The sequence below is a fragment of the Corylus avellana genome, chromosome 4 (genome assembly GCF_965113065.1).
Source record: "Corylus avellana chromosome 4, dhCorAvel1.hap1.2, whole genome shotgun sequence".
Taxonomy (NCBI): Eukaryota; Viridiplantae; Streptophyta; class Magnoliopsida; order Fagales; family Betulaceae; genus Corylus; species Corylus avellana.
The window spans coordinates 16217739-16232718 of record NC_142493.1 but is presented as its reverse complement, the minus strand read 5'-3'; the positions used below and the strand labels follow the sequence as shown (position 1 = coordinate 16232718).

At 38.9% G+C, this 14980-nt stretch overlaps 1 protein-coding gene across 1 annotated transcript; it reads right to left on the bottom strand.

Moving 5' to 3' along the window:
* Positions 1 to 9402: 9402 nt before the first annotated feature.
* On the bottom strand, positions 9403 to 10420 carry LOC148586369 (uncharacterized). Its single transcript, XM_088515592.1, has 3 exons — positions 10178 to 10420; positions 9628 to 9806; positions 9403 to 9514 (listed from the first exon to the last, which is right to left on the bottom strand). The coding sequence occupies exons 1-3, from the start codon at positions 10418 to 10420 to the stop codon at positions 9403 to 9405; spliced, it is 534 nt and encodes a 177-aa protein (XP_088371718.1).
* Positions 10421 to 14980: the final 4560 nt, after the last annotated feature.

Here is a 14980-nt window from a genome sequence, read left to right as displayed (position 1 = left end):
GGGGTAATTGTAGTAACCCTACCAGGTTAGCTAAGGCTAATTTTGGGGGTGTTACACTAAGGGCCAAATGACCGCGGTGATCAGCAAGGGCCGTCATTCTGTCAAGCTCACAAGCAGCCCATATAGGGCTGCCGCTGTTTTCCATCACAAGCGGCCATGATGGACTGCCGCTCAACGGCCAAATGACCGCGGTGATCGGCAAGGGCTACTGTTCCGTCTAGCCCACAGGTAACCCGTATAGGGCTGCCGCTGTTGTCCATTACAAGCGGCTTTGATGGGCCGCCGCTTACTCAATGCGGCAACCATACAAGGCCACAGCACAACAGCTCCAAATGACGCCGACATGCAGGAAGCCGTGGCTCCGTCCAACCCATAGGCGGCCCGTACATGGCTACCGCTGCTTTGGGTCACAAGCGTCCCTTATAGGGCCGCTGTTCACTTCATGTGGCCAACATCCCTGCTAGTGAGGGGAAAACTAGTGCTCACCGGTGGCTAGAAACTCAGCCATGCACGGAGTTACGTCCGCCATACACCACCTTGATGGGTTTCTAGAGGTTCGGCCTAAAATGGTGATTCAGTGAGGCAAAAGCGCGTTCGTTCAATCAAAATATACGGTGTATCCAAAAAGCGCCAAAACCAACTATTCAGATATAAAGCGCCAGGACAATTGTAAAAATTTTCATGATGTATTGCAATAGTATGTGAATAATGAACATATATATTGAAAGTTCACAATAACCATTGAAAACAACATAAATTAATGCTAAACAAAATAGCATAGAGGTGGCTCTGATACCACATGTTAGCATATAAAATTAGATGCTATAAAATACCTAGCGGAAATAAGGATTCAGACTTACCTCCAGTCATGTTTGCTTAAGCGAAGTAAAAATTAAACCCTGCAACAAAAAAAGAGAGATCTTTTGACCTATACCAACCAGTGTCAATAGATAAAATAGACATGCTTTACTTATAGGTAGGTCAAGGACCTTCAATTAGAATTGTTACCTTATTTATTCCTCACACCAAGGAATAAACATCAAATAAATAATCAATTCAAAATATACAAAATAATCTTTATTTATAATAAATCATTGAACACCGTAATTATATTTATTTTATAATTACAGTAAATATATGTGACATACGAGTCATATCTTAATTAGAATTTCTTACACCAATGACTTATGTTTCTCTATTAGAACTCGGAAATGCTAGGTACTCTTTTGGTTTGGTGTTCTTCTAGGCCGATATTATTTTTTTAAAAGAGAAATAATAGGGTTGCTAACTCTTTTACTAACATATAGGTATTAACATGATGTGGAGTTTATTAATTAGAAATGATCAAAACAATTAATAAAGAAAAATGCTATAAATACCAGTAAATAAGCTCCACATCATGTTAATACTCATATGTTAGTAAAAGAATTAATACTTCTACCATTTCTCTTTTTAAAATGAGGTAAGAGAAATATTAGTCAGTTTTTTTTTTTTTAATATAAAATAATACTCACCTAGAATGAGGAAATAAGAGTACCTAACATTATAAATTAGAATTATATTTCTTGCATGATTGACTTTGAAAGCCTTTTAGTAGTAAAATATAACTTACATATTATGTAATTACCCAAAACAATTTTCATATCTTTCCTGGGGGTGGGTGGGTTAACAATTGGCGTGCGAATTTTCAAACTCAATCCTTTTCAGAAGAATGCCAACCCATCACCCATTTGTAGTTACAAGTATGTACGTGTGTTAGCGTGGTCGGCTCATTACTGCCCGGTGGATATTGTTGATTTTGATTCCGCCAATAATAAAATGGGGTAAAAGTCCATTTACCCCTCAAAATATCATCTAATGCACACTGTTTCTATTTCATCAAACTTTTAGCACAATGTTCTTTCAAAGTACTATAAAAAATTGTCGGTGTTATTTTGAAGGCCAGTAAAAAGACAAAAATAATTATAATTTTTTTCTTTTAAGAAGATAAAAGAACCTTTATAAATTCGAAGAAAGGATAAAAAAAAAAAAAAAATCTAAAATGGGAATAAGTCCATTCACCCCCTCAAAATATCATCTAATACACTGTTTTTATCTCCTCAAACTTTAATTGCTATAATGTTCTTTTAAAGTACTATAAAAAATTGTCAATATTCTTTGAAAAAATTTATGGACCTAACTCATCTCATAAAACCGGTTCTACAAGAGAGAATTGTCCATTCTTTATAAACATATCCAAGGTCTTGTTCACAGGCAATGTGAGATTATTTCTCAACACTCTTCCTCACGTGTAGGCCAGTATTTTTCCTAGCCCTTGTCATGGGGTAGGTAATGTGGACTCCATTCGTCATGTGATAGGCTCTGATACCAAAAAATTCATAATGCTATGAATATAAAATGCGAAATAATAAAATACCGATAATAAAATAGACAAGAGACAAAATATTTTTACGTGGTTCGGTCTATGACCCACATCTACAGATAAAGACCTAAGGGTGACATTATGTATTTATTCGATGAATAATTTTACAATATAAATTGCTCATATTTATAGGGATGAGAGATAATACAAAATGGTATGATTGATAAAATCAAATTAGTATATTTTATACTGATTTGATTTTATCAATTATAATCAATGCTAATATATTCCCATAATATTGCAATATATTTTAATATTCTTTTAAAAAACAATAAAAAGACAAAAATAACCATAATTTTTTTTCTTTTAAGAAGACAATTAAAAAACTAAAAATCCGTCCCCAAGGGGTAGCTCAATTGGCTGTGAACCGCGGCTCATGAAGCGGAGGTCACTAGTTCGAATCCTCCCTCTCCCTTCCCTTGTGTGGACATGTCAAAAAAAAAAAAAAAAAAAAACTAAAAATCCCATTTTTAGACAGACCAACCTAAGGGTGTCAAACCACCCCAAATGGCCAGGTTGTAGTTGGGCCACTCCTTGTTTCAAAAATAAGTTCAAGAAAAAAGCCCAATTTATGAGGTGGAGTGGATGCAGCAAATATACGTTGCTGTTTCATAATATAAAGAAGTTGGACTTGCCCTTCCACTGCCCGGAGATTCATAATCAAGGACCCGACCCATACAACCATTTACCGGATCTTCTTTTTCGTTTTTTCTGGGAAAATTTTTTTAATTTTTATTTTTTTTATGTACATATAATTCTGGGAAAACTGTCAAGTTGATGTTTTTTTGTCGCGTAAGAACTGAAGGATATCTTTTGCCCCGGAGAGAGAGAGAGAGAGGGGATGTGTTTTTTACCCTATGGGTAAAAATGTCCCGCCGTGGGTACATTGACCCTAACTCATGCAGATGATTATGAATGACTGATACATTTTCTATTGGTTTAAATAAAGTAAATATAATAAGGAATATTTGTCTCTGTGTTGGGCCAAACTCCCAAGACTTTCTTTATTGACTTTCTGGGAACATTTTTTTTTTTTTCCTAATCTTCTTGGAATTCAGTTAAGTCCGTATCATTTTTCTCTATCTTATATTTTATTTTATTTATTTTCTTGTTTCCCTTATGATAACTTTTTATTACCCCTATCAAATGTTTTTACTGCACAAGTTATGTTGCCTTTTCAGACTCTGACGTTACCCACCAAACACACTCTCTTTTCTCTCTCTCTCTCTCACACACACACACATGAAAACATAAATTTTGCAACAGAACAAAAATGGAACTACATAAAATTTGCAACAGAACAAAAATGAAAGTTCCATGAAGGTAAGGAAAAACAAACAAACAAATCTTGGCTTTGTCTTAAAAGTGAGGGAAAGGATATGTGAGATAAAGATGGATATATGGCCGCATAGGATTTTGGATTCGGAGCTTTTCTCATTTGTAATATATATCTATTTCTTTTTGCTTTAGTGTGACTCAAGAGAATAGATGCCAACTTGAATTCACTTCTTTGGATACCAACAAATCTAAAGCAGACAAAGGGTCTTGGCTCTCAGACAATAACAGAGGGGCATTACTCATCGCCTCAGCCCATCCTCAAATTATTAAGGGACTCGTGCACCTAAGCTTTCTTATCTTTTGTGGATTAAACAGGACATGGAAGTCGGAAATATATATAAAATATTTCTGTACATTTTTTTACCTGGGCAATACATATGCGTGTACATAGATATGCATGGGTACTCACCGAAAGAAAGAATAATGCATAAATAATAAAGCAGAATAATAAGATAGAGATGCAGAGATTTATGTGGTTCGGTCTAAGGCCTACATTTACAGAATAAAGCCCTAAAGCTGCATTAAGCTCTTATTTCTTTGAGTAAGTTTACAATACAATATGCCCCGATAATAGGATAATCATATTGGATACAAATAAACTTATAATCTAACTATGTTAGCTAGATGATAATCTTTAACTATAACTAGACTTCAACTGTAACTTAGTGATAGTCTTCAAATGTGACTTAGTGACACTCTTCAAGTGTGAGTCAATAATAGTCTTCAATTATAACTATTATTCTTGAACTTCATGATATACTCTAAAATTTCATCTCAAACTCAAAGTGTAAACTTGTGAAAACTTGAGTTTGTTCTTTGGTTCGGCAACGGAGGTTGAGATGGTGGCTAGAAATGATTAAGTGCTAAAAATCCATATTTTTAGCCCCTTAATTTATATTTGTTAATCCATTCGTTTTGTTAGTCTGTGCAATTTTACTTCATTTTGTGTTTTATGTCTTTTTAAAGGTTTTTGAGGAAAATGAAGCAATTCTGGAAATTGGAGCTTAAAAGGCAAAAAGTGGGACAAGGCTGGAGATGCGATTGATCGCAGGGGACCTAGGCTCGAGCGCACCAACACTCGAGCGCCCAAGCCAAAGGAGCAAGCACAGCCTTGCGCTCAAGCGCACAAGAAGAAGACTCGATCACATATGCGATCAAGCGCACACGAGTAGCAATCGAGCGCACCCGTGCACTAGAGAAAACTCATAATGCGGCTAGCCTCCTTTTTCCTACCAAATTAGGTTTTCCAAGTCCTAGTTGTAATGGGACTAAAACCTGCGAATGTTTTTTAGGGTTTTTAGGGTTTCTAGATTTGAAGCCTATAAATAGATCTTTAGGCCTCTAGAATTGGGACACACAATTTCAAGGAGAAGAATTGGAGTCTCTTCAAGGAAGCGTCTTCCGGGTTTATTCTTTTTCTTTTATTTTACTATGAAAATGTTTAGCATCAAATTCATGTGTAACTAAATACTTTAGTATGGCTAGATTGAACCCCTAATTATGTTTATTTAATATTTCAATATTGGCGCCTTTGGGATAATCATATTGTGATGCTTAACTTGATTAATTTCTGTTTTATCGAATTTCTCATATGAATGTGCTTGGACAACATATGCATGTTGTATGGATTAGTTATTTAATTCAATTTGGATAATCAAGTCCTGGGCTTAATAGAGTAACAAAAGAATCTCCTCACGGGTTCTTGGGTTAATCAACATGGAAAACCGAGAGTAGACACCCATGCTCTAGGTTCCATGTGTTTGTCGATTTTCACAGATTTATGATTTCTTAAAGAACAACTTAGTAAACATCCATACTGAATCCTTTAAGGAAGAAAATAATTAGAGTATACACCCATGCCTAATTTGTTACTTATGGAGATCAATAGCTTAAGGAGTAGACACTCATGCCCTTAGGTTGGCAAACTTTAAGTATTCATAATATGATTAGAGCATTGGCATATTGTTATATTATTTGAGCATGATTAGTGGTGAATATCAAGGCCCTACCTTTATCTTTATTAATTCAAAAATCAATCTTTGTCTTGTTTTAATTACGAAATTAATTTTAAGCATAATTTATGGCAATCCTCGTGGGAATGATCTCGTACTTACACCCTATACTATTGTTTTGATCTTGTGCATTTGCGAATTAAAACGTACATTTATTCACCTATTAATTTAAGTAGATATTTGCACAACAGGAAACTCGTTGGAGTCGGTGGCAGCCAAGCGAGTTGAATGGAGTTGATGGCGTTGAATTTGAAACATCGGCGGCTCTTAAACTTGAACTTCGACAACTTTTGGCCAGAATGAGCCAACTGTGGGTTGAAATGGGCCTAGGTTTGAAACAATACCACAAAGACCAAATAAACTGGGTCAACAAAGGGTAAAAAAAAGAAGAAGTAGGTATAGGTCAACAAATGACTAACAAAAGACCAAATAACTGGGCCGACAAAGGGCCAAAATATGGGCAACTTGGCCCTTTTTTTTTTTTTTTTTTTTTTTTCCTCTTTTTAACTAAAAATTAAAGAACCCGCAACTCGTGAAAGCTAAGGTAACAAAAAAAGTAAATTGATCTAGGCCTCAACAAAAGAGAGTACCAAAGGTTGATGATCCTGTATGGCAGGTAGCCAAACAAAGAAGTGAACTCGGTCATTTGATCCCTATTGAAATGAGAAGGATCCTGTGTGGCCGAAAAAAATATAAAAAAATAAAAACCTAATCTGGTGAGCTCGATGGATGAATCAAAGCATGACCGGATGGACACCGTATGCAGTGATAACAACGGCCGGGATAAGGGCCGATGGATGACCAGAGTAGAAGGATCCGCTGTTGAGCTTGGACCATTGAAGGAGGAGGCACCGGGTCTAGGCCGTGGATGGCTAGAAGACGCATGGAGGTTGTGAAGGTGCCAGCAGATCTAGCTAAGGTGGTCGCACCGCTGCGTTTCGTGGGTCTGTGGCTGGACGCGGTGCTTGCTGAACAGTTGACGGCCTAGGATGGCAATAGAGCTGATGTACAGTGGACGGAAGGGGCAGCCCGGTATTGCTAGATTGTGCATGGATGGTGGAGGCCCCGAGATCAACTTGTATGGATGGTGTGGTCTTTGTTTCTAACGAGGGGCGGTGTATGTTCGCCAAAACCTTAGAAGAAGCCAGAGGGAGCGACAGAAAATTGATGGCTCTGGCACGCAAGAAGTCTGTCGTGAATGGACAGTGACACACCTGTCTAATGGCGTGGGCATGTAATGACCTCAATGGGTAAATCAATTAACTAGTAATTGAACCCATGGTTCGTCTCCCAGCCTTGTCCCTCACTGGACAAGACTCAGGGTTCACAACCTCTCATAAGTGAGAGACCTCAATGGAAGACTTTCTAAACTATAGAAATAGAGAGTAATAATGAAGCAATCACACATTCATACACCAGAGTAAACATAATTCCTCATAATATAAAAGTAGTCATTAAATGTACCGGTCATTAAACTATCATCAAAATAAAAAGTTACATCCCATAACATAATTGTCTTACAAAATATCAACAGATTAAATCCTAAGTTTAAGCAATGCTAAAGAGATAATAATCTCGATCATGTCCGCCCGAGTAGTTCCTCCATCATCCCACATGGACTTCAACCAAACTGAGTCCATATCTTAAAAAATGACTCGGATCAGGTCCTGCGCAATCACCCATGTCCAGTCCATTAGCATCCTCATCTATGCTAGCTAAACTGCGCAATTATTTGTAATGAAGGGGAAAAACATAAAATAAAATGGGTAAATCTAAAAACTTAGTGAATGTTAACGCATATAATACTCATGCCAGTTTAGTGATGAACTCTATTTTATGAAGTATGCAACAGTTCCATCATGACAGTTTTCTGTAAGTGTGATATAAATATATGATATATGCATAAGATATAGAGTAATAGTGATAGTTCAACAGTATGGTCTACCTGAGATATTACCTCTTCTTAGCAGGGTTGGTGCTGTCTCGAGGGACCTGTAATGCAACACCGGTACCGCGGATATTGTACGCTACCGTACATCCCATTAGTGGTACAACCGAGTCCGACCTCAGGTGGCCCACACCACTAATAATGTTCGTCCTGTAGTGATCGCTCGTTAAGGCTTCACCGGTCACGAAACAACTATTGGATCCAAAGCCCATATAACACACACATTTGACCATAAAGTTAACAAGTATAGTAAGCCCATGACCATTATCCTGCACATACCGGTGTATCATGTCATACGATGCAATTAATCTTGTCCGTATTTTACATGCATGCACTTTTTACAAGTCTCACTTTCATTAACAAGTTCAGCACAACGTTTTTTTCCACAAAAAGCTAGAGTTCATGTGCAATAAAGTGTATATCGTGAGAGTTGCAAATATGCATGTTTTGGTACACAAAATAGACGTGCAATGTGAAAAAATCAATGGCGAGCATTATATGAGTTACAGCTCACCTTGCTTAAACAAAGTCTCCGAATATTCCTCCAAACGGTCTAGGTTCTCCAAATTTGTGGAAAACCTTCTATTAGCCCTAAGTTTGACTTAAAAAAACCCTAAAACATGAAAACAGGTGCTATCGGACGGCTGGCCAAAATCGCATTCCCTAAAATGCTTCTAACCGTACGTCCAGGCTCAAGGCTGTACGTCCGCCCAAAAGGTTTTCAGGTGGGACCTCATTTTGTCCATGCGTCCTCCTATCCGCCCAAACCAATTTCGAAGGTTACCAAAAGGCTTGCTAAGACTTCTTATCTTGAAATAAGGTCTCCAGGCATACGAAAACACGTTCGATAAAGGTAAAACATCCGTCAAGATTAAAGCACAACCTAGCTGGAAACTCAAAACAACAACTAAGTTAGTCTATTCAAGCATAACGACATAGAAAGAAAAGTTAAGCGTAAAGGGTTACCTCCTAGAAGCAACTTTCAAGAACCTCTTCTCCTTCTTCACAAAAACTCACAAAACTCACAAGACCACACTCTCACAGAGTTTCTGGGAGCCTGGGGGCGAAAATGGGTGTGAGAGGTCAAGGTAGAGGGCACTGCCAACTATTCTGAAAAGTAGCAGACGTTCGGTACTATTGGGGCGTACGTCTAGTACTATTTACACAGTGGTCCAAAGGCCGTAGCCTACGTCCAGGTATTATATAGAGGTTTTCCAAAAAGCAGCGTACGTCCGGTGGTCCCCCATCGTACGCCCTTCTACTTTTGTAGGCATATGTACGGTGGTCCCCCCATGTACGTTCTCTACTAATGACAGGAGCGTACGTCTGGTACTGATGGGCGTACGTCTGATTAAAGAGTCTAAAATTCCCAAAGTGCCCTTGCAGCTGGTTCCAGTGACCCAAAACCCAAATTAACCCTCTAACTAAATTACCTAAGCTTAGTTAATTATTTGGGTCACTACATTCTCCCCTCCTTATAAAAACTTTCGTCCTCAAAATTTCTAGATAAAATACCAATAGAATAGCATTCCAAAGGAGTAGAATGTTACCTCTTGTCCGTAGTGTCATCATCATCGTGCTTAGTAGGCTCATGGGCTATCTCCTCCCATCCATTTACTGGCACCACTTCGTCCTCAAATAACTACGGAAAGTCACCTCGTAAGTCATCTAACGCATCATACTCAATGTTCCCAACTATTCCAGTCATCATCAATCTCAACTCCTAAATCCATCAGCTCACAAAATGAGTGGTTCCACATGGAACTTGGGTCGACTGGTATAGGTGCCATGATCCTGTAGAGGAAAACAAACTCTTTGTTAGTCAACTATTCCATTATCCAAAACAGAAGTAGGTATACTATCCAAGTATAATCTTGAAGAAAAGAATCATACACAATTACTCAAACAGATGTGGATAACGGATTCGCATGCCCTGCTCCGCCTCCCATGATGCTTCCTCGACACCATGGTTACGCCACAATACCTTGATGATAGGAATCGTCTTGGTGCGTAGCACCTGCTCCGTTCTATCTACGACCTTCACTGGCTCCTCGATGTAGGTCAATCCCTCTTGGATTCCTAGCGGCTAGTATTCCATGATTACGTTAGGGTTAGCGACATACTTCCTCAGCATCGAGATGTGTAAAACATCATGCGTCCTAACCAAGTCTAGGGGTAGGGCGACTTTGTATGCCAATCTCCCCACTTTTTGGGTGATTCCAAATGGTTCAATAAATCGGGGGCTGAGCTTCCCCTTCTTCCCAAATCGTATCACTCCCTCATGAGTGATATCTTCATGAATACACGATCTCTGACTTCAAATTCCAACGGTCGCCTCTGATTATCGGCATAACTCTTTTGCCGACTTTGAGCTGCACTCATCCTTTCCTTAATGATGAGCACTTTGTCTCAAGTATCTTGAATTAGTTCTGGCCCCAACGTCTGCCTCTCGCTAACGTTGTCACAATACAAGGGCGATTGACACTTCCGTCCATACAGTGCTTCATAAGGCGGCATTCTAATAGTCGCCTGATAGCTGTTATTGTAGGCGAACTCAACCAAGGGTAGGTACTGGACCCAACTACCTTTGAAATCCAATACGCAAGCTCGTAACATATCTTTTAGGATTTGGTTAGTCTGCTCTGACTGAACATCTGTCTGCGGGTGAAAAGTGGTACTAAACTTCAACTCCGTCCCCATCTCCTTCTGCAGACTTTGCCAAAACCTCGAAGTAAAGCGAGAGTCTCTGTTCGATATAATTGCCGATAGTACTCCATGTAATTGGACTATATTTTGAACGTATAGTCAGGCCAACTTATCCATCGGATCCTTAACCTTCATCGGACTGAAGTGAGTACATCTTATGAGACGATCGACTACTACCTAGATGGAATCTTCTCCAGTGGGCATCTTCGGTAACCCTAAAATAAAATCCATGGCGATCTCCTCCCATTTCCACTTCGGTATAAGCAATGGCTTGAGCATCCATGCCGGCCTCTGATGTTCTGCCTTCACTTGTTGGCAGGTTGAACATTGCCCTACAAACCTTGTGATGTCTTGCTTCATATTGTTCCACCAATATGACTCGTGTACATCCTTATACATCTTCGTACGACTAGGATGTACAGTATACGGGGAACGATTAGCCTCGCTCATTATCTCCTTCCTTAGCCCTCCACCTTCTTGTACACATACTTGCTTGAAATGGGTGAGCAACCCATTGTCCTTAAGGCTGAATTCCTGAGCCTTCATTTCTCCTAGTAATTGCTTGATCTTGGCATACTCATGGTCCTCCAACTGAGCAGCTTTAATCCTTGCAAGTAGCTCGGGCTGAACCATCAGGTTAGCCAAGTGTGCAGGCACACCTTCGCCTACTACTTCTAGTCCCATCCTTGTGAATTCCTTGATCAACTGAGGTTGGGAAATTCCAAGAGTGGCAAGCTCCATCGTTGATTTCCTGCTCAACGCGTCTACTACTACATTAGCCTTGCTAGGATGATAATTGATCTCACAATCATAATCCTTGATCAGTTCCAACTACCTTCTTTGCCTCATGTTAAGCTCCTTCTGAGTAGAAAAGTACTTCAAGCTTTTGTGGTTCGTGTAGATCTCGCATTTCTCGCCATACAAGTAGTGCCTCCAGATCTTTAAGGCAAACACGACCGCTGCCAACTCCAAGTCGGCATAGGGTAATTCTACTTTTAAGTCTTAAGTTGGCGTGGAGCGCAGGCAATAACATTGCCGTGTGGCATAAGCACGCACCTTAATCCCTTCTTAGAGGCGTCGCAATATAGTACGAAATTGCCAGATCCCGTAGGTAACGCCAACGCATGAGTAGTTATCAAGCGCTTCTTCAGCTCTTGAAAATTACCTCACATTCGTCCGTCAATGCAGTAAGTGGTCTCGATAGCTTCGAGAAACCCTCGATGAAGCATCGGTAATAACCAGCAAGTCCTAAGAAACTTTGGATCTCGAATACGCTGGTTGGCCTAGTCCACTCTACAACTGCCATGACCTTCTCCGGGTCAACTGTTAAGTGCTAAAATACTTATATTTTTAGCCCTTAACTTACATGTTTTAATACTTTAGTTTTAGTTAATTTATGTCATTTTAGTTATTTTATGTGTTTTCCTTGATTTTGTGGGTCATTGGAAGAAAAAGAAGCAATCTCCAAAGTTTTAGACTTAAAAAGAGCTATTTTGAAAATTGGGAGGCTCTGGTACAGCGATCGATCGCAGGGGATCTGCGATCGAGTGCACTACAGGCTATGACCACAATGCACAAGGCACCCACGGTCGAGCGCAAGAATAAGGAGGATCGATCGTAGACCAGCGATCGATTGTACACGTGCTGCGATTGAGCGCACCCGTGCGTGATTACCAAGTCAGCCGCCAGCCTTAATAAGGAAAGAGCAACTTTTAGGGTTTTGTAGCTTAGTGCGAACTGGGGCTCAAACCCTACGATTTTTAGGGGTTCTAGAATATTCCTAAAGGCCTATAAATAGACCCTTAAGCCTCTGGAATAGACATACTTTCCAAGGAGAAGAATTGGAGCTCTGCAAGTTCAAATTTCGGGTTTATTCTTTTCCTTTATCTTATGTTATGAAAATGTTTAATATCAAATTTATGTGTAACTGATTTATTTAGTAGGGCTAGATTGAAGCCCTAGTTATGTTTAGTTGATATTCAATATTGGCGCCCTTTTAATGATCTTGTTGTGATATCTAAATTGATTAATTTCTGTTTTCATGAATTTCTCATATGTGTGTGCCTGATCAACATATGCATGTGATATGAACTAGTTAGTTAAATCAATTTGGATGACCAAGTCCTAGGTTTAATAAAAGTAACAAAAGAAATCCAAATCGGGTTCTTGGGTTAATCAACATGGGGAACCAAGAGTAGACACCCATGCCCTAGGCCTCATGTGTTTGTAGATTTCCACAGTTTTATGCTTTCTTAAAGAACAACTTAGTAGACACCCATGCTAAATCTTTTAAGAAAGAAAAGAATTAGAGTAGACACCCATGCCTAACTCGTTGCTTAGGAAAATCAATAACTTAAGGAGTAAACACCAATGCCCTTAGGTTGACAAACATTAGATATTCATAACATGATCAAAACATTGGCATATTAATATATTAGCTAAATATAATTAGTGGTGGATATCAAAGCCCTACCCTTTTATCATTATCAACTCAATTCCAATCTTTTTTTTAGTTTACTCTTGGAATTAATTTTAAACAAAATTCAGCAACCATCATGGGAATGACCCCGTACTTGCACCCTATACTACTGTGTTAACCTCGTGCACTTGCGGGTAAAACATCCTATTATTTGCCTATTAATTTATGTAGGTAATTGTGACAAGAAGTTTTTGGCGCTGTTGCCGTGGATTGTTTGATTTTGTTTTGAATTTTTTTTTCCTTTAATTTATTTTTTTTGTATAAATTTTTCTATTTTTCTAGTTTTTCCCGCAATTCCTATTCTACCTCTAGAGGTGCACTCGAGCACCCAACCAGGGCGATCAAGTGCACCAGTATGATCGAGCGCACCTCACGGTGCGATTGATCACACGTCCAGAGAGCAACACAGTTACTGCAGTAATTATAGATCTGATTTTTTTTTTCATGCAGGGTCAGTTGAGTCTGCATCTTCGTAAGTTTTATTTTTAATTTTATTTTTATTTCCCCTTTTTTAATTTTTACTTTTGGTATTTTATTTTTAATTTCACACATGTGGGGAGGCATTCCGATACCCCATGGGCCATGTTCTTTATGCCATGACCCTTATCACCATGTTAGAGAATGTCTTATAATGAGACAAATTTCTAACAAATTTAATGGACATAAGAACACATTGTTCTTTAGACCGGGGAACGGCGGCTATTTTAATTCCTGTAACCCAACATGGAACCAACAGTCCAATCTCTCATGGCAAGCTCAAGCTCCCAGAATTCATGCTCAACAATCTCATGGACTGCAACATCACTCATCTCAGCAATTCTATGGTCACGCATATTCATCTCAATCAGCTCCACAACAGCAATGTCAGGCTGAACCACCTTCTCTTGTAGATATGATAAATACATTGATTAAGACTACACAGCAAGCATCTGAGGAGATGAAGACCTACTTCAAACCAAAAGGCAAAAGTCTCAAAGAAGAAGAAGCATATCAAGAGGAGCCATCTTCCTCCTATTGGCCTTCACAACACCAAGAAGAGGAGCCATCTCCGCAGTTCCGTGGTCAATCATACTCCTTTCTTAGCCACAATGAAGCCAATATGCAACTATTGGAATACGCTACCAAGATAGAAGCTCATGAAGAGGAGCCACCTCCTGTCAATTGGCCTCAACAATACCACGAAGAAGAGTGTCAAAGTCAGTTTGTTGCCAATCCTAATGAACAATACATGGAGGAAGAATGCACTTACCATCATGAGCAACCAATTACCACATTAAGGAGTGAAGAAGCGATTGAAAATAAAGGGGAAGAGAGGAAGGAGAAGCAAACTGAGGTTCTAGAGGAACCATATCGGGAAAAGGAAGAGAGCACTGAGACTTTTCAACATCAGCTCATATTCCTGAATTATCAAGAGTCCAAGAGAGAAGTCATCTGGGGTTATGTGATGAGCAAATTGAGGACCTCAAGATAGAAAAGCTCCCTGAGTTTTCTTCTTATTTTATTCCAGTTCATGATTCCCTTTCGGATGAGAAACTGTTTGAGAAGACTCAGAATGGTCTACCCCAATCTACAGACAATTGGAATCCCCCTGCTATAGGAAAAATTCATTCTCTATGGTGCAAGAGAAGAAAAGATTGGTGTTTCAAGTTTAAGAGGAGGACAATGGTCTGACTGAAGACATTAAACTTAGTGCTCATGGGAGGCACCCCACAGCATATCCTTTTTATTTTGTTTGTTTGTTTTATTTTTATTTTATTTTGTTTTGTTTATTTCTATATTTATTTTGTTTTTGTTTTCTTCGTTATTTTAGTGTTTTGTAAGGACAAGTGTGCTTCAATTCAAGTTTGGGGGTGTGCTATTAGCCATACTATTCCAAGCAATTTGGCCATCTCCCGAGTACATTCTTTCCTTAATTTAGACACATTGGGGACAATGTGTCATTTAAGTTTGGGGGTATGGGAACACGTGTTGTTTACATACACTTTGTCCCAGTTTCATGTGATTTTGTTGTGTGTTGGTTTATTTGTTTTGTGTGTTTGTTTGTTTTTTTTTTAAAAAAAAAAAAAAAACTTTTT

Bases quoted from the DNA above. Each gene is read 5' to 3' on its own strand.
- LOC148586369 (XM_088515592.1), bottom strand. From the start codon at position 10,420: ATGGGGACGGAGTTGAAGTTTAGTACCACTTTTCACCCGCAGACAGAT. The intron at 9,807-10,177 runs GTTAGCGAGAGG...ATGGAATACTAG, and splicing joins CGCCCTTGTATTGTGACAAC to CCGCTAGGAATCCAAGAGGG. The intron at 9,515-9,627 runs GTTTGAGTAATT...TTTCCTCTACAG, and splicing joins CGAATCCGTTATCCACATCT to GATCATGGCACCTATACCAG.